This window comes from Aquarana catesbeiana, linkage group LG03, assembly GCF_042186555.1.
Source record: "Aquarana catesbeiana isolate 2022-GZ linkage group LG03, ASM4218655v1, whole genome shotgun sequence".
NCBI lineage: Eukaryota > Metazoa > Chordata > Amphibia > Anura > Ranidae > Aquarana > Aquarana catesbeiana.
Genome location: NC_133326.1, coordinates 623,143,640 through 623,163,416, shown reverse-complemented (window position 1 = coordinate 623,163,416; position 19,777 = coordinate 623,143,640). Strand labels below are relative to the sequence as shown.

The 19,777-nt window shown below is 46.9% G+C and overlaps 1 protein-coding gene across 1 annotated transcript; it reads left to right on the top strand.

Moving 5' to 3' along the window:
• Positions 1 to 692: 692 nt before the first annotated feature.
• LOC141134698 (nodal homolog 2-A-like) lies at positions 693 to 2,535 on the top strand. Its single transcript, XM_073624140.1, has 2 exons — positions 693 to 1,421; positions 2,304 to 2,535. Exons 1-2 carry the CDS (start codon positions 693 to 695, stop codon positions 2,454 to 2,456), a joined length of 882 nt encoding a protein of 293 aa, XP_073480241.1. The 3' UTR covers positions 2,457 to 2,535.
• The last annotated feature ends 17,242 nt before the right edge of the window (positions 2,536 to 19,777 follow it).

Sequence of the window (19,777 nt, the reverse complement as noted above, 5' to 3'; positions counted from 1 at the left end):
TGCCTTCAGAGTTCATCTTGAAGACTATCTTATATTTTTTGTCCATCTGCCTGGCCCTGGGAAGACCTCCTTTTCTACTTAATTCAGGGGAATTGAGTTTTCCATCATCTGAATTAAACAGCCACTCTCCAAACCTCAAGCTTCCTCCTTATATGATGCATGTTTTCCAAACCCTCATGGATGAGCACAAAGATCTTCACAGGCCAGAAAATCAAGTCCTGGAAGAGTCAGACACTGTCCAAAGTCTTCCTGCTGAAAGTAAGTACATAGTTTAACTCAACTCATCTATGTGATATATATTTGCATCTATTTATTTATTGATTTGATTGCTGATGACAAATATGAAAGAAGCCCTGTCTGGGTAACTGATAGTAACCAATACGATTCAAAACATCAAACTTGCAGTAGCAAATATCATTTGAAATACAAAAGTTTAAATCTGATTTTAATCTGAAATACTGACAGTACATTTGTTAGATTCTTATACTAATTATTATTTATAACAAATAAATAAGGTTAGTAACTGTATTTTCTATATTTTGTCGTTAAGCTTCTCTTGTTATCTTAAATTATTCACAGTCATTTGGAATTTCAAAATGGCTATAGAAGTCTTCTATCTGCTGTAAATTTCAACAAATTTTTATGTAATAAAACATACTAATAAAACGTTTTTATTTCTCCCAGGCTGTACTATGAAAGATAATCGCTGGTCAATGACGTTTGACCTCACACCTATCTCCAAAGGGGATGATCTAAGATTGGTTGAGCTTCGAGTTCTTCTCCCAGCATTTGAAACCCCCACCACAATCAGTATGGAGGTCTTCCACGCTGAAAATGGACAGGATAGAGTCTTCTTGGGGTCAGTTGTGAAAACCATGCAAGTGAGTCACCATTCTGCCTGGAAAAGCTTCAACATAACTGATATGATGGGACAATATCTTCACTGGGGCAATAAAATTGCCAATTATAAAGATATGCATGCTATAGAAAATGCTCACAGCACTGCAGTATCTCGTTCTGAAAATCCCAAAAAGCCAATTAACAATGGAGTCCATCTTCAGAAGACATCAACAAATCAAGCAATCATTGTATTTTTCAGTAGGGTAAAGCCATTTTCCAAGCCAGAGTCTCCAGACCTGATCAATAAATTGTCAGAAAGCTCTCCAAAGATGGCTGTGTTCCTGAGACAAAGACGAAGTAGAAACGTCAGGCAAATAATTACTCCATCCGTCACTCCTTTCATGCCAGAAGAAGAGCAAGGACCTTTATGTAGAAAAGTTGACATGATGGTAGATTTCAAGGAGATTGGATTTGAAAACTGGGTTCTATATCCCAAAAAATACAACGCCTACCGATGTGAAGGAAGCTGCCATACCCCACTAAATGGCACCGCCAAGAGAACAAACTATAACTACATAAAGGTAAGAAAAGTTTGCATTTGTAACCTCCTATCCCCACTGAAAAACATGTTTTTTTATTTAAGGGAAACTGCATTTTTAGTGTTTTTATATATACGTGTGAATCTTAGCAGCTAAATTTTACTAATCAATGAACATTAATGTTTCTGTGTAATATTTTGAAATATATACTGTATATACATCAGGGAACACCTATTCACTTTTGGCTTCTGAGGCACAGAACTGGTGTTAAAAATCTTTACTTGTTTTGGGTCTGTGACACAGAAAGTATGAAAGCCAAAGCATTAGGATTACAGCCGAAGATTTACCATTCTCAGAAGTAGAGGTTAAAAATTACAGACTATGTATTTCTCTTAGTGTAACTTGTTGCAGGAGAAATATGTAGGTTGACTTTGCTGGTCTTCTTCTGAAAATGCTTGCTGCCTGGCTTTGTGTGTTTTCCATACTTTCTGACTTACTGATGTAACAATTATTGGGCCACTGAAGTCAGAACATCTGATCTGCAACTTGCTCTTGGTTAGTCAATAGGAAAGCACTGAAGCCATAGAATCAGTATGTAATCCAGAGTATTAGATTTTTCAAAAGGGGATCAGTCATAGAAGTATAGATATGTCTCTGATGACAGGTCCCCTTTACAGCTGACCACTAGAGGGTGCATATAAAAATCTGTATATGAAATACAATCATATATTATAAAACAGCAGGCAAGTTAGTCACTTACATATTATATGTGTATACTTATTATGTTTGCATGCTATAAGTTTACATTTTGCATTAAAACTATCTGTTTTTTGTTATTTATTTTATGAACACTGTTTATTGACCTAAGTAATATTGCTAAACCCAATTACTAATGTCTGAATGTTCTATTTTTTTTTTTTATAGAGTTTAATCAATCTAAAGGAATGGGAGAAAGTGGAATGTTCCTCATGTGTACCAGTAAAGATGCAGCCATTGTACATGCTATCCTATGAAGAATCCGTCTTTGTTTTAAGATACCATATGGACATGATCATTGAAGAATGTGGGGCCCTTTAAAGAGAAGAATGCCAATTTGAATTGTTAAGAATTTGGGACTTTGTTCTTTTATTGGAGTACTGGAGAGTATAATTTGAGATTTGGGATGCATGTATAATAGATTATAAAACAATTATTATGTAGTTCCTCATGTTGTGCTATGTTTTTGTACTCTTTTTTTTTTAATTTTATTTTTTATTTTAATGTTTTTATTTTTATTTTAATGCAATAAATTTACTAAATACACAATTACATTTTATAATTTTGTTTCTATTTGTAATTCTCAGTTTGGTAGCTTGGGGGGTGCAAGTTTTTGCTTTTGTCTAGTAAAGTAATTTTACTTTATGTACAAGTGAAAAAGTAAAGAAGATCAGATCATCTGTTACTATCCCTGTTACTCTGGGTTTATATGCATGGGGAAAGCTTGCAAAATTCATCTATGGGCAGCTGTAGAGTAGTTTTAACCACATGCCTCCCACTCCATTTTTGTAGCTCTCTAGCACCTGAACAGGACTAAGGAGCACCTTTAGGGCGGTTACTATACCAAGCTCATAGTTTAGGTTGGTTCTAATGCTTCTAAAAGCCATACAGAGTAAAGTTAGGCACTTAACATAATTTCCTTACTAATGGACATAGGGGACAGCAAAGGCTTAAAGTACAACTAAACTTTTCTCTTTCTAAATGCAGTCTGCTACATATTTGAAAATAAACATGAGCATGCTTGCAAAATTGTTGCTGGGGGGGGGGGGGGGATCTTTTGTTGTGGGGGGTGGTGTATTTTTTCTGGGATAGTCTACTGTTGCTGGTTGGAGATGTATTGTTGCTGGATGGGTCTTGGGTTGCTGGGAGGAATCTACTTTTGAGGAGGAGTCTATTGTTGCTGGCTGCGGGGGATCTATTTTACTTTTCCTGTTATCATAAACAAATTCCTTAGCACCACAAAATGGTATCTGGTTCTGTATTCTCCAAAAGGGACGATACTGGGAGGTGGGTGTGGGTTAGAACCAAGGGACGGTGCTCAGAGGTGGATAGGGGACGGAGACAAGGGGTGACTCAGAAAGGGGGAGTGCCTATATCTATTCTCTGAAAAAAAAAAAGCTCTGCTCCCTTGTTTATTTTTTCAGCAGTTGTAACATCTTGGTTTTCTATGATTTTCTGAGCTGCAGTGCTTAGAACAGAAATACATTTTTATAAAAAGGTAAGCGGTGCCTTTCATTGTAAAAACACAAGCCACCACCCTCTGAAACCCGCCCGGCACAGACATGGAAAATGCAATGTTTCCTGTATGGCAAGTGTGAATCAGCATTTACCCTTCAGTCCCAGAAGGATTTACCCCCTTAACTACCAGGCCATGTTTTGCGATACGGAACTGCGTCACTTTAACTGACAATTGTGCGACGTTGTACCCAAACAAAATTGATGTCTTTTTTTTCCCACAAATAGAGCTTTCTTTTGGTGGTATTTGATCACCTCTGTGGTTTTTTTATTTTTTGTGCTATAAACAGAAAACGACCAACAATTTTGAAAAAAAAACAATATTTTTTACTTTCTGCTATAATACGTATCCAAAAAAAAAAAAAAAATGTATTCATCAGTTTAGGCCATTATATGTATTCTGCTACATATTTTTTGTAAAATAAATCGCAATAAGCGCATATATTGATTGGTTTGCGCAAAAGTTATCGCAACTACAAACTATGGGAAAGATTTATGGACTTTTTAAAATATTTTTGCTGGTAATGGTGGCGATTTGTGATTTTTAACGGGACTGTGACATTGCGGCGGACAAATCTGACCCTAAGTAACACTTTTTGGGAACCAGTGACATTATTACATTGATCAGTGCTAAAAAAATACATAGGCAGATCCCCGTTCTGCCTCTGTGTATCGTGTTCGCAGGTCGCCCACCCACAGTGTCACATGCATGGACCGCCGCACGGGTACGCCGGTTCGCGCAATCAAATCGAGCTGCCGTCGTTTATATATAGTATATATACAGTGGCTGGTCGGCAAGTAGTTGAAGATTATAGACCTTTTCCCACCTCTTCCTGAGTATGTCAGAGCCTTGAGCCTGGGTTCACACTGCACCCGACTTCATAGTTGCGTGACTCCTGCGCGACTTTGAAGTGGGACCCCCCGTCACAACTTGCATGGGACTTCTGTAACAGAAGTCAATGCAAGTCGTGCCAAAGTCAGATCAAAAGTAGTGCAGGAACTGTTTTCTATGTTAGAGTGACTTAAATTACATTGGTTAAAACGGTTCCATTGCACAGAATGGGGTCCAACTTCTGATGCGCCAAGTGCTCCAAAGTCAGAGCGATTGTCGCATCAGTGTGAACTGGGCCTTAGTTTTAGCCATCTGACGTTTTAAGAGGGAGGAGTGAACTTTGCTGCAAAGGTGCTGCAAGTGGACTGAGCTCAGAGCAGAATTAACAACAGAACAAGTGTCAGCAAGATGGTGGGTTTCTGATTATTGATGGGAAAAAAAACACATAAACCATTATAATCTCAAAAGTAACGAAAACTCCAAAATATCACCCTAAAACAAAATCCCACTAAAGGAAAAACTACAGCTTGCTATAGATGGGAAAGCAGCAAAAAGTACTACAGGCTCATCTTCCCCTTTGTTTTTACATGCGTGGTTCTCATGCACCTTTGTGAGTACACATCTTTTAATCCTTTTTTTATTAAAATTCGTGGGAACTTACTACACTGGAGTGGTCATGCTCTCTCTTCTCTTCTTCCCCTAATTTGCTCCAGAGCTTAGTAAATGAGGTAAAGCTTCATTTGGTAAAAAAATACCCAATCACATTCAAGGAAAATAAAATAAACAGCATTTTGCTTGCATGTGATTGAATGATGGAAGTCAGCAAAGCTTCTGCTCATTTACTAAGCTCTAGAGCAACTGCCCTTGTAGTGTGCAACTGCACTTTGCAAAGTGCACACTATATTTGCCTTTAATAAATCAACCCCAGATTGTCACCTCTCCCTGTCTTCTGCGTACAGCAGCTTTTGGTATAATGATACTACAGGAATTTACTAAGGGCAAATATACTGGATACTTTGACTGTCCAAACACAATAGCTACAGAAGGAGATTTGTCCATCTGTGCTGCATAGCGTGAATGGAGAAATCAGTAAAATCCATCAGTGTATGGCCAGCTTTATTCTTTGGCACCAAGAATTTCTGTGTCAATTAAGAAACATTCAGCCTGAAAAATCAGAACTCCAAATAAATATATATATTTTTTGTCTCAGAAGCTCAGAAAGTATGGTCAGCATGTCAATCGGCTAATATTTAAATATGTGAAATATTTCACATGCAGCTTCAGGTGAGATCAGTCTCCACACTCCACAATCACATCTAATGTGCTGGCTCAGCTCGTCTCCACCAAAATAATCACCTGTATCAGAAACAGGAATACTACTCACCAAGACGCAAAATAATCTTCCTTTATAAACTAGCCAGCAGCAACAAGTTCTATTCTGACATTTTTCGGGCTAGGCACAGCATTTTGGAGAAAGTGATATGTCTAGCATGGAGAAAGTCAGAACAGAACTTGGTCCTGCTGTTTATTCTAATAAGGAAGATTATTTTGCATCTCAGCGAGTGGTATTCCTGTTACTGATACAATTGATTTCTAAAATGTGGTCAGCAACAACTGCCATTCTGTTCCTTTAAAGCTAAAATTTAGGTATGATTTTTTCATAGTTACATTGGTCCAGGTTGGATTAATATAAATATGCATATCCTATAAATAAAGGAAAGACCGCGTCTCCCCCCACACCATTCTTTTTTATGTCCTCAATCCTGTGGGATCACATGTCAGCAACAGCCCTGACCTCACCGTTCTGGTGCAGCCATTACAGGTTCATGCTCTCCTATAGTGAGGTCCCACTACTTAGGCAGCTAAATGCACGAAAAAGCAGGGGAGACCCCTTTTCTGTGGATCTTTTCAGGGTCACTAAGAATCTATGTGTTCCCCAAGAGTCAGTAAGGAGTCCAGACCGGCATCATCTTCCTCTCACTCTTCACTCCTGTATGGCATACATGCAGCTCTTATCTCATAGAGTATCTGCTCTGTGGAACACTGGGCTCCTCCTGTCAGTGGAGCTTCGCTCGCCGGTGTTCTGTCAATTTCTCCAACCCGTCAGAAACTTCAACTACTTAACTTCTGGTTTCTTTAAACCAGCAGTAATAGGATATTTTGACGAATTGGTGGTTGGACACAACACCGGCAACCAAATAGAGTCCGGTGCGGTGCAGGATATTATGAGCGGAGATTCTTACTCCTCTCCGATACTAGCCAACAAAATGGCTCAGAGGTGGCGACAACTTTGTCCTCATTAGCCGCTGTGCTGTCAAAACAGCTCAGTCTTCCTGTACCGGACTCTTTTCGGTTGTCGGTCCAAATTCGTCAAAATCTCAAATTACCAAGGGCTTAAATAAAGTGACGTGGTTGGAGTTTCTGATGGGTTGGAGAATTTGACAGAACACTGGCTCCAGGGGCTTTCTCCGAATGCGGGGGCCTAGTTTCCCAGTGGCGCGATGACCTCATCACATATGCACCATGCGCATGCACGGTAGAGTGGTGAGGCCATCGGCAACCATCTTGGTATACCACTTAACGGGCTATTATTTAAGGCGCCCTCAGCCCCATAATAGCAGTTTCCCCAGGGGTCAGTGAAGCCTGCTCTGCCCCCTCTGTCAAGATGGATCCAGCCCATTGTACTGGGTCCATAGGAGAGCTGAAAAAATTCACATGCCATGCATTTTTTGGTCCCAGGCTCCCCAGGTGTAAGTGGAGTCCTAATGAGTTTAATCTGATTCACTAATATCTCAGTCTTTTCCCCAGCCACCTCCACATAGAAAAGATCCTCAACATGCTACTAGGTAAGGGCTGCACCATAGCAGGTAAGATAAAAGAAAAAAAAGAGCACCAGCTATGGTTCATAGAACCTTTTGTTTTCCTCTCCTCTCCTATATGTTTTTGACAGTCCGCACAGCCATTCACCCCACAAGAGATTGGACAGTCATGACAGACCCAGACACACACAGAAGCAATCCACTTCTCCCCCTCACTCTTCCCACAGATCATAGAGACCATATCGTCGTACCTCAAAGCAGCGCAGCCCACCTCGCGGTTCCTTTCACCCTTGTGATAAAGTCTACTGGGTCTGATTATATTATTAAGGCTTTGGATGAACTAAAGCTAGGTTTGGATTTTATCTGGAAGCAGCCATAGATATATTAAAGTGTTCGGCCCGAACAATGCTATAATCTATTACAGCGAGAAGAGCTCTATGGTTAAAACCATGGTCGGCAGATTCCTCTTTAAAACAAACATGGTGTGGAATTCCATATGATGGTAAGGCTGTCTTTGGCAAAAAACTAGACACAGCAATCAGCAGAGTCACTGGAGGGAAGAGTAGCCTTATTCCCAGGATAAAAACAGAATAAGGAAGTTAGCTACTAGGGCAAGATTCTAGCAGAAATCAAGAGAGAACATATCAACCTGGCAGGGAGTACAGGAGGGGCTGGAAAGGTTCCCAGGCCACCTTTTTGAAAATGGCAACTTCTTCCACTCAAGATGGTCAAACGTCCTAGCCTACCCAAACCAGTCTGGTAGGTGCCTGCCTCAGAGCATTTTCGCAGGTTTTGGTGGAGAACGGAACAGATCAATGGGTGGTCTCCACGATTCAGCAGGGCCACTTCTGGAATTTCAGACGTTGCCCACCATAAACATCCTATCTACCCACTAGAGTTCTGAAATCACCAGAAAAAGCTATTATTCTACACCAGTATACCCAGTCGCTGATTCAGCAGCAGGCAGTGGTTCCAGTCCTATGCCCCGTACACACGGTTGAATTTTCCGACGGAACATGTGTGATAGGACCTTGTTGTCGGAAATTCCGACTGTGTGTGGGCTCCATCACACATTTTCCATCGGATTTTTCGACACACAAAGTTTGAGAGCAGGATATAAAATTTTCTGACAACAAAATCCGTTGTCGGAAATTCCGAACGTGTGTACACAAATCTGACGGACAAAGTGCCACGCATGCTCAGAATAAATAAAGAGATGAAAGCTATTGGCCACTGCCCCGTTTATAGTCCCAGCGTACGTGTATTACGTACGTGTATTAAGTCACCGCGTTTAGAACGATCGGATTTTCCGACAACTTTGTGTGACCGTGTGTATGCAAGACAAGTTTGAGCCAACATCTGTTGGAAAAAATCCTAGGATTTTGTTGTCGGAATGTCCGAACAAAGTCCGACCGTGTGTACGGGGCACTAGAGTCAGAGAAATTCTCAGGCTTTTTTTCTCTGGTATTCCTAGTATGCAAGTCGGGAGGCTGGAGACCAATATTGGACTTAAATAAGCTAAGCAGGTTCATTCTTCTAAAATGCTTCAAAATGGAATTGCTCAACATGGTCATACTAGCCATCCAGCATGGAGACTGGATGGTCTCCATAGATCTCCAAGATGCCCATTTGCACGTACCAGTCCAACTCAATTTCCAATCTTATCTGAGGTTCAAAGTGAACAATCTTCACCACCAAATCCAGTGTCTACCATTCGGCATTGCAACCGCACCATGAACCTTCACCAAGGTGCTAGTAATTTTGTCCCCCTTCACAAACAGGGAGTATTGCATTACCTAGAGGACATCCTTATCCTGTCCCAAGACAGGGAAACGCTGACGATTCACCTACAAGAATTCATGAACACCTTGACCAGGTTCAGGTGACTAATCAACCATGGCAAGAACAGGTTCATTCCCACACAGAAGATGGTGTACCTGGGTGCCCTATTTGACATGCATGAATGATCAGTATTGCTCCCTCCGGAGAAGGTTCCAGTAATCAGGGAGAAGGTAAGCAGAGCATTGGTGAGCAAGAGCATGTTAGCATCAGATTGCTTCAGTCTTCTGGGGTCTTTCTCTGCCGGCATCCCAGTGATAAAATGGGCTTTTTTAGCATCTACAGACATTCCAAAGAGGGTTCCTATCTCAATGGAGGAAGAAGTCCAGTCTTTGGTGTTGGACAAGAACACAAAACCGGCTAAACCACTGCCACCATGGCCCCACCTCCTGGACCATTCTTACATCTGACACAAATCGGTTGGATTGGGGTGCCCACTGCTTAGGCAGAAAGGTTCAGGGGAGGTGGCAGTTCAACACATCACATAGTTTCCAACATTCTGGAACTGAAGGCTGCTTGGATGGCTATTTCCCACTTAGCCCCTCATCTCACACGGAAGTCTATCTTATTACAGATGGACAACAGGGCAGCAGTTGCTTACATTCAGAACCGGGGGGGACTCACCGGGGGGGACTCACAGCAAATCTTTATCAAGGGAAGTATTCCCGATTTTGGCAATCGAGGCAACTGCTTCCCTGTCGTCCATCTGTAATAAGAGAGACTTCCATGTGAGATGAGGTGAATCCTGTATTGGGACAGCTTAAGGATGTAGTCTGGGTAATGCAGTACTTGAACCACCGTTCACAAAGGGGGGCAAAATTGCTACTAGCACCTTGGTAAAGTTTCTCGGTGTGGTTGAGATGCCAAAGGGTAGACACTGGAATTGGAGGTGAAAATCTACAAGGCGGGCTGAGCTGCTTTGAGGTATGACGAGATGATCTTTGTGAACTGTGGGAAGATTGCTCCTGTGTGTGTCTGGGTCTGGCATGTCTGTCTGATCTCATAGAACGAAAGGTTCTATGAACCATGCCTGGTGTTCCTTATTTTATCTTACCTGCTACGGTGCAGCCCTTACCTAGTAGCACAGTGGTCATCAACTCCTGCCCTCAGGGCATTTTTATAGCACTGATCACTGTATAAATGTCAATGGTCCCAAAAATGTGTCAAAAGTATCCGATCTGTCCGCCACAACGTCGCAGATCACCGTCATTATTAGTAAAAAAAATAATAATAAAAACACCATAAATCTTCCCATAGTTTGTAGATGCTATAACTTTTATGCAAACCAATCAATATACGCTTATTGCGATTTTTATTACCAAAAATATATGTAAAAAGAGTGCAACGCTGAACAATAAAGTGCATTCGTGCGAATACAGACAAATATCAAAATATACGAATGTGTAGATAAATAAATATATAAACAATAATAACTGTTAATAAAGTTTGAACACACATACGCTAAATTACATCACATGTGAATAAAGTGCAATTGTGCAAACAAAAAAGTTCATATAAAGCTGGATTCCATCAAAGAAAGTCTCATGGAAGAAGAGATTGTTTGGAAATGACGATCATACACCTGACGGCGTGACACCCATCACCATAACAAAAATGGAGGCTTACCGGAGACCCCTCTTACTCAGAGAGGTCACACAGCGCTTGGTTGGATCTCTGATCCACTGAGAAAGATGGACAGGGGGACAGTGGGATGGACAGTGGGATGGACAGGAGGACAGTGGGATGGACAGGGGGACAGTGAGATGGACAGGGGGACAGTGGGTAGGCAGTTGGGGGGCAGTGGGGGGGCAATGGGATGGACAGGGGGACAGTGGGGGGGGGCAGTGGGATGGGCAGGGGGACAGTGAGATGGACAGTGAGATGGACAGGGGGACAGCTGGGGGGAGGGCAGTGGGATGGACAGAGGGACAGTCAGATGGACAGTAGTGCTCAATGGTGAACTCTGTATATATACTTCTCTCCTGCTGTCCCATCCTACAAGCTGTGGGTTGCTCCCTGTCCTGAGGCTGATCGCTACACTGGCTGCTCTTTCTGCTGGGCTCCTGCAAGTAGCACTGCATTGACAGGGGCGAGGGGGGCCGACCAGACTAGCCTGTAACTCACCTGTCACAATTTCTCAAACAAGACATTAGCCCTGCTGGAGCGGGGGAAGAAGGGGGGAGCGGTCTGCTGGCATGAGAGAACGTTCTGCATTTGCTGATCGGCACATTGACAGGTGGGGGGGCGATGGGGGACTCACCACTGAAGAGGGGGTGCGAGAGAGCGAATTGGAGAGGAGGGGGCGTGATGGGGAGGGAGGGAGCAGTAGGAGGTACTCGCCACTGAAGCCACAGGAGCAGGAGAAGTGCTTCTGCTGGAACTCGAAGAGAGCACATTCAGTAGGAGGGGGTGTGTGACGGCATGGTACTGGTAGAGGGCTGCAGGTACTCGGGGATAAAACGGCGGCGAAAGAAGGTGAGGGCATCGGGAGATACGACATCGGGAGAGACGACGGCTCAGAGCTATTTTACTAATAAAGGAATTGTCAAAAACTGGCTCATGTTTTTTTTTTTACTTTTCACTGCTTTTTTGGTGAATGAGTAGGGGTACAATGTACCCAATACTTATTGACATAATGTGGGGGTCCGGGATCTGGGGGTCCCCTTGTTAAAGGGGGCTTCCAGATTCCAATAAGCCCCCCGCTCACAGACCCCAACAACCACCAGGCAAAGGTTGTCGGGAAGAGGCCCTTGTCCTCATCAACATGGGGGCAAGGTGCTTTGGGGTGGGGGAGGGGGGCAGAGGGACAGTGGGGAGGACAGTAGAATGGACAGGGGGACAGTGGGCTGGGGGGACAGATTGGGAGGGGGGCTGTGGGATGGACAGTGGAATGGACCGGGGGACAGTGGAATGGACAGGGGTACCGTGGGATGGACAGAGGGCAGTGTGATGGACAGGAGGACAGCGGGATGGACAGGGGGACAGTGGGATGGACAGTGGGATGGACAGGGGGACAGTGGGATGGACAGGGGGACAGTGGGATAGACAGTGGGATAGTGGGGGGGGCAGTGGGGGGGGCAGTAGGATGGACAGGGGGACAATGGGGGAGGGACAGTGGGGGGGGAAGTAGGATGGACAGGGGGACAGTGGGCAAGGGACAGATTGGGGGAGGCTGTGGGATGGACAGTGGGATGGACAGGGGGACAGTGGGATGGACGGGGGACAGTAGGGGGGGCAGTGGTATGAACAGTGGTACCGTGGGATGGACAGGGGGCGGTGGGATGGACAGGGGGACAGTAGGATGGACAGGGGAACAGTGAGATGGACAGTAGGATGGACAGGGGGCAATGGGGGGAACAGTGGGATGGACAGGGGGCTTCCAGATTCCAATAAGCCCCCCGCTCACAGACCCCAACAACCACCAGGCAAAGGTTGTCGGGAAGAGGCCCTTGTCCTCATCAACATGGGGGCTAGGTGCTTTGGGGTGGGGGGGGGCAGAGGGACAGTGGGGAGGACAGTAGAATGGACAGGGGGACAGTGGGCGGGGGGACAGATTGGGGGGGGCTGTGGGATGGACAGTGGAATGGACAGAGGGCAGTGTGATGGACAGGACAGCGGGATTGACAGGGGGACAGCGGGATGGACAGGGGGACAGCGGGATGGACAGGGGGACAGCGGGATGGACAGGGGGACAGTGAGATGGACAGGGGGATAGTGGGGGGGGGCAGTGGGGGGGGCAGTAGGATGGACAGGGGGACAATGGGGGAGGGACAGTGGGGGGGGGAAGTAGGATGGACAGGGGGACAGTGGGCAAGGGACAGATTGGGGGAGGCTGTGGGATGGACAGTGGGATGGACAGGGTGATAGTGGGATGGACAGGGGACAGTGGGGGGGGGGCAGTGGTATGGACAGTGGTACCGTGGGATGGACAGGGGGCGGTGGGATGGACAGGGGGACAGTGGGATGGACAGGGGGACAGTAGGATGGACAGGGGGACAGTGAGATGGACAGTGGGATGGACAGGGGGACAATGGGGGGAACAGTGGGATGGACAGGGGGACAGTGGGGGGCAGTGGGATGGACAGGGGGACAGTGGGATGGACAGGTGGACAGTGGGGGGGCAGTGGGATGGACAGAGGGACGGTGGAATGTACAGGAGGACAGTGGAATGGACAGGGGGACAGTGGGGGGGGGAGGGACAGTGGGATGTACAGGGGTTCAATGGAGGGGGACAGAGGGATGGACATGGGGCAGTGGGATGGACAGGGGGACAGTGGGATGGACAGTGGGATGGACAGGAGGACAGTGAGATGGACAGTGGGATTGACAGGGGGACAGTGGGATGGGCAGGGAGACAGTGGGGGGACAGTTGGGGGGCAGTGGGATGGACAGAGGGATAGTGGGGGGGGGCAGTGGGATGGACAGGGGACAGCTGGGGGGGCAGTGGGATAGACAGGGGGACAGTTTGATGGGCAGAGGGACAGTGAGATGGACAGTGGGAGGGACAGGGGGACAGTGGGGGGGGGGCAGTGGGATGGACAGGTGGACTGTGGGGGGGCGGTGGGATGGACAGGGGGACAGTGGGGGGGACAGTGGGATGGACAGGGGACAGTGGGATGGACAGTGGGATGGACAGGGGACAGTGGGATGGACAGTGGGATGGTCAGGAGGACAGTGGGATGGACAGAGGGACAGTGGGATGGACAGTGGGAAGGACAGGGGGACAGTGGGATGGACAGGTGGATAGTGGGGGGTCAGTGGGATGGACAGGGGGTCAGTGGAATGTACAGGAGGACAGTGGGATGGACAGGGGGACAGTGGGGGGGGGGACAGTGGGATGTACAGGGGGACAATGGAGGGGGACAGAGGGATGGACAGGGGGACAGTGGGATGGACAGGGGGACAGTGAGATGGACAGTGGGATTGACAGGGGGACAGTGGGATGGGCAGGGAGACAGTGGGGGGGACAGTTGGGGGGCAGTGGGATGGACAGAGGGACAGTGGGGGGGCAGTGGGATGGACAGGGGGACAGCTGGGGGGGCAGTGGGATAGATAGGGGGACAGTTTGATGGGCAGAGGGACAGTGAGATGGACAGTGGGAGGGACAGGGGGACAGTGGGGAGGGCAGTGGGATGGACAGGTGAACTGTGGGGGGGTGGTGGGATGGACAGGGGGACAGTGGGATGGACAGGGGGACAGTGGGGGGGACAGTGGGATGGACAGGGGACAGTGTGATGGACAAGGGGACAGTGGGATGGACAGTGGGATGGACAGGAGGACAGTGGGATAGACAGTGGGATGGACAGAAGGACAGTGGGATAGACAGTGGGATGGACAGGAGGACAGTGGGATGGACAGGGGGACAGTGAGATGGACAGGGGGACAGTGGGATGGGCAGGGGGACAGTAGGGGGGACTGTTGGGGGGCAGTGGGATGGACAAGGGGACAGTGGGATGGACAGTGAGATGGACAATGGGAGGGACAGGGTGACAGTGGGGGGGCAGATTGGGGGGGCAGTGGGATGGACAGGTGGACTGTGGGGGGCAGTGGGATGGACAGGGGGACAGTGGAATGAACAGGAGGACAGTGGGATGGACAGGGGGACAATGGAGGGTGACAGAGGGATGGACATGGGGCAGTGGGATGGACAGGGGGACAGTGGGATGGACAGTGGGATGGTCAGGAGGACAGTGGGATGGACAGAGGGACAGTGGGAAGGACAGGGGGACAGTGGGATGGACAGGTGGATAGTGGGGGGGGCAGTGGGATGGACAGGGGGACAGTGGAATGTACAGGAGGACAGTGGGATGGACAGGGGGACAGTGGGGGGGGGACAGTGGGATGTACAGGGGGACAATGGAGGGGGACAGAGGGATGGACATGGGGCAGTGGGATGGACAGGGGGACAGTGGGATGGACAGTGGGATGGACAGGGGCACAGTGAGATGGACAGTGGGATTGACAGGGGGACAGTGGGATGGGCAGGGAGACAGTGGGGGGGACAGTTGGGGGGCAGTGGGATGGACAGAGGGACAGTGGGGGGGGCAGTGGGATGGACAGGGGGACAGCTGGGGGGGGCAGTGGGATAGACAGGGGGACAGTTTGATGGGCAGAGGGACAGTGAGATGGACAGTGGGAGGGACAGGGGGACAGTGGGGAGGGCAGTGGGATGGACAGGTGGACTGTGGGGGGGCAGTGGGATGGACAGGGGGACAGTGGGATGGACAGGGGACAGTGGGATGGACAGTGGGATGGACAGGAGGACAGTGAGTTGGACAGGGGGACAGTGGGCAGGGCAGGGGACAGTGAGGGGGAACAGTTGGGGGGCAGTGGGATAGACAAGGGGACAGTGGGATGGACAGGGGGACAGTGGGGGGGGGGCAGTGGGATGGGCAGGGGGACAGTGAGAAGGACAGTGGGAGGGACAGGGGGACAGTTGGATGGACAGGGGGCAGTGTGATGGACAGGGGGACAGTGGGATGGACAGGGGGACAGTGGGGGGGACAGTTGGGGGGCAGTGGGATGGACAGGGGGACAGTGAGATGGGCAGGGGGACAGTGAGAAGGACAGTGGGAGGGACAGGGGGACAGTGGGGGGGGGGGGGGCAGTGGGATGGACAGGGGGACAGTGGGGGGGCAGAGGGATGGACAGGGGGACAGCTGGGGGGGACAGTGGGATGGGCAGGGGGATAGTGAGATGGACAGGGGGACAGTGAGGGGGAGGAGAACAATGGGGTGGACAGGGGGACAGTGGGACAGTAGGATGGAAAGTGGGGGGGCAGTGGGATGGACAGGGGGGCAGTGGAGGGGGACAGTGGGATGGACAGGGGGACAGTGAGATGGGCAGGGGGACAGTGGGTGGACAGTTGGGGGGCAGTGGGATGGACAGGGGGACAGTGGGGGGGGGGCAGTGGGATGGACAGGGGGACAGTGGGGGGGGGGCAGTGGGATGGGCAGGGGGACAGTGAGATGGACAGTGTGATGGACAGGGGGACAGCTGGGGGGGCAGTGGGATGGACAGAGGGACAGTCGGATGGACAGTAGTGCTCAATGGTGAACTCTGTATATATACTTCTCTCCTGCTGTCCCATCCTACAAGCTGTGGGTTGCTCCCTGTCCTGAGACTGATCGCTACACTGGCTGCTCTTTCTGCTGGGCTCCTGCAAGTAGCACTGCATTGACAGGGGCGAGGGGGGCCGACCAGACTAGCCTGTAACTCACCTGTCACAATTTCTCAAACAAGACATTAGCCCTGCTGGAGCGGGGGAAGAAGGGGGGAGCGTGCTGCTGGCGTGAGAGAACGTTCTGCATTTGCTGATTGGCACATTGACAGGTGGGGGGGCAATGGGGGACTCACCACTGAAGAGGGGGTGCGAGAGAGCGAATTGGAGAGGAGGGGGCGTGATGGGGAGGGAGGGAGCAGTAGGAGGTACTCGCCACTGAAGCCACAGGAGCAGGAGAAGTGCTTCTGCTGGAACTCGAAGAGAGCACATTCAGTAGGAGGGGGTGTGTGACGGCATGGTACTGGTAGAGGGCTGCAGGTACTCGGGGATAAAACGGCGGCGAAAGAAGGTGAGGGCATCGGGAGATACGACATCGGGAGAGACGATGGCTCAGAGCTATTTTACTAATAAAGGAATTGTCAAAAACTGGCTCATGTTTTTTTTTTTACTTTTCACTGCTTTTTTGGTGAATGAGTAGGGGTACAATGTACCCAATACTTATTGACATAATGTGGGGGTCCGGGATCTGGGGGTCCCCTTGTTAAAGGGGGCTTCCAGATTCCAATAAGCCCCCCGCTCACAGACCCCAACAACCACCAGGCAAAGGTTGTCGGGAAGAGGCCCTTGTCCTCATCAAGATGGGGGCAAGGTGCTTTGGGGTGGGGGGGTGCAGAGCCCCCCCTGGCCCGAAGCACCCATACCCCCCCCATGTTGAGGGCATGCGGCCTGGTATGGTTCAGGGAGGGGGCGCTCGCTCATTGCCCCTCCCTTTCTGACCTGCCGGGCGGCATGCTCATATAAAGGGCCTGTTATGGATCTTTGGGGGGACCCCAGGCTTTTTTTTTTTTTTAATTCTAGCGTGGGGGTCCCCTCCGAATCCATACTAGACATTGAAGGGCCTGGTATGGAACTGGGGGGGACCCCACGCCGTTTTTTTTTGTGAATTTTTTTGCTGGCAAATTTATTTTTTCTCAATTCAGCTTTCAACAATGACTCATCGGTTGTTAGGGACACGGCGGTCGGCTTCCCGGCCATCTCCTTAGCAACCCAGCTTTATACAGTGTGTTTTACAGTGCGTTTAAAATGAAAAAAAAACTTTAAAAAAATGTAAAACACAAAATGCATGAAAACTGCATACAAAAATGCATTCAAAACGCTGGTTTAAAAACACAAAAGCACTGAAAAACGTGCCTGAAAAATGCATCAAATGCAGCTGCATAGGTGTGAACCTAGAGTTAAACCACTGAAGTTTATGGAACCAAAAATCAGAAAAAAAACCCTGGCCCTTTCAATAAAATGCACAGATGTGAACTACATCCATAGGAAACCATGTTAAATGGACTGCAGTGTGTTTCTGCAAAACTGAAAATGCACTAAAAAATGCATAGGTGTGAACCAGGCCTAAATGTAGGCAAAAGATTAAGGCTTGTTTCACACCTATGCATTTTTTAGGCTCCATTCACACTAGCACGTTTTTTGATGCATTTTGCATTCTGCAGAAATGCATGGGAATTTTTTAACATGGGTTCCTATGGAACATGTTCACATCAATGCCTTTTTGTACCTCTGCATTTTTGGAAAGGGTCAGGGACTTTTTTTCATGCAAAATGCAGCGTTTTGCATGTAATAGAATTCAATGGACCAGCATCAAAAACGCAAGTGCAGCGTTTTTTGCAGCGTTTGTACAGCGTTTTTGATGCGTTTTTGATGCGTCTTTGGCATTTTTTTTTCTTTTAATTTTTTTTTAGACTGTATACAGTCTAAAAAAAACTGTAAAAAAAAAAAAAAAAAAACGCAAAACGCGGCAAAAAGGCCGCAAAAACGCTACAAAAACGCTGCTCAAAAACGTGGCAAGCATCACAAAAAATACTCCAAAAACGCTCAAAAGCAACATGCATAGGTGTGAATCGAGCCTTAGTGCATTTTCAGTTTTGCAGAAACACACTACAGTCCATACAACATTCCTATGGATGTAGTTCACAGCTGTGCATTTTATGGAAAGGGCCAGGGACTTTTTTCTGGTTTTCGGTTCTATAGACTTCAATGGATCAAAAGCGTGTATTGAAAAACGCAAAATACACCTGCAATATGCAAACTGCAACCAACATAGGTGTGAACCAGGCCTTAGGCTCGATTCACACCTATGCATGTTGCTTTTGAGCGTTTTTGGAGGTTTTTTTTTCATGCTTGGCACGTTTTTGAGCAGCGTTTTTGTAGCGTTTTTGCGGCGTTTTTGCCGCGTTTTTGCCGCGATTTGCGTTTTGCGTTTTTTTTTTTTTTTTTTTTCATTTTTTTTTACAGTCTTAAAAAAAAATTACAAAAAAAAAATAAAAATAAAAAAAAAACGGCAAAAACGCACCAAAAACGCATCAAAAACGCTGCAAAAACGCTGCAAAAACGGTGCACTTGCGTTTTTGATGCTTGTCCATTGAAATCCATTACATGCAAAACTCTGCTTTTTGCATGAAAAAAAGTCCCCGACCCTTTCCAAAAACGCAGAGATACAAAAAAGCATTGATGTGAACATGTTCCATAGGAACCCATGTTAAAAAATTCCCATGCATTTCTGCAAAATGCAAAATGCATCAAAAAACGCGCTAGTGTGAATGGAGCCTTATGCAGGTTGCAGTTTGCATATTGCAGGTGCATTTTGCATTTTTCAATACATGCTTTTCATCCATTGAAATCTATGAAACCAAAAACCAGAAAAAAGTCCCTGGCCCTTTTCATAAAATGCACAGATGTGAATTACATCCATAAGAAACCAAATTATATGGACTGTAGTGTGTTTCTGCAAAACTGAAAAACGCACTAAAAAATGCATAGGTGTGAACCAGGCCTTATAATACATGCAGCTTAATGAAGGACATGTGCTGTCCGAAACTGTGTAGTCGCTTGTAACTTTTATATGCATGAAGACTAAAGTAAAGGAATTCAACAAACTGAGATTGCATCTCTTATCTATCTATCTATCTATCTATCTATCTATCTATCTATCTATCTATCTATCTATCTATCTATCTATCTATCTATCTAATTGTCGATCGATATAGAGAGAGAGAGAGAGTTATCTACATATCTACATTAGTTATCTACACACAGTGCATAATGCTTATTATCTTCATGTAATTACGTGTTCTTTTTAACTTTGGTTTCACTTTTTAAGCTCAGCTGCACTGTAATCTCACATTAGAGCAAGAGTATTTTTTGTCCAAGTCTATGCAAAGCAAATAAGGTTTTGGTTTGGAGTTTGACTTTACGTAAATGTTTTACCCAGCCACCTGAACTTGTTCTTTTTAATTATGTAAAATTAATACAAAAACTTTTACATTCCCATAAAACAGGTTAAATATTGCTATAAGTTATATATTCATTTCTTGTATTTAAATAAATATGGAATATTACTGAGTACTTT

Bases quoted from the DNA above. Each gene is read 5' to 3' on its own strand.
- LOC141134698 (XM_073624140.1), top strand. From the start codon at position 693: ATGAAAGATAATCGCTGGTCAATGACGTTTGACCTCACACCTATCTCC. The intron at 1,422-2,303 runs GTAAGAAAAGTT...TTTTTTTTATAG, and splicing joins CAAACTATAACTACATAAAG to AGTTTAATCAATCTAAAGGA.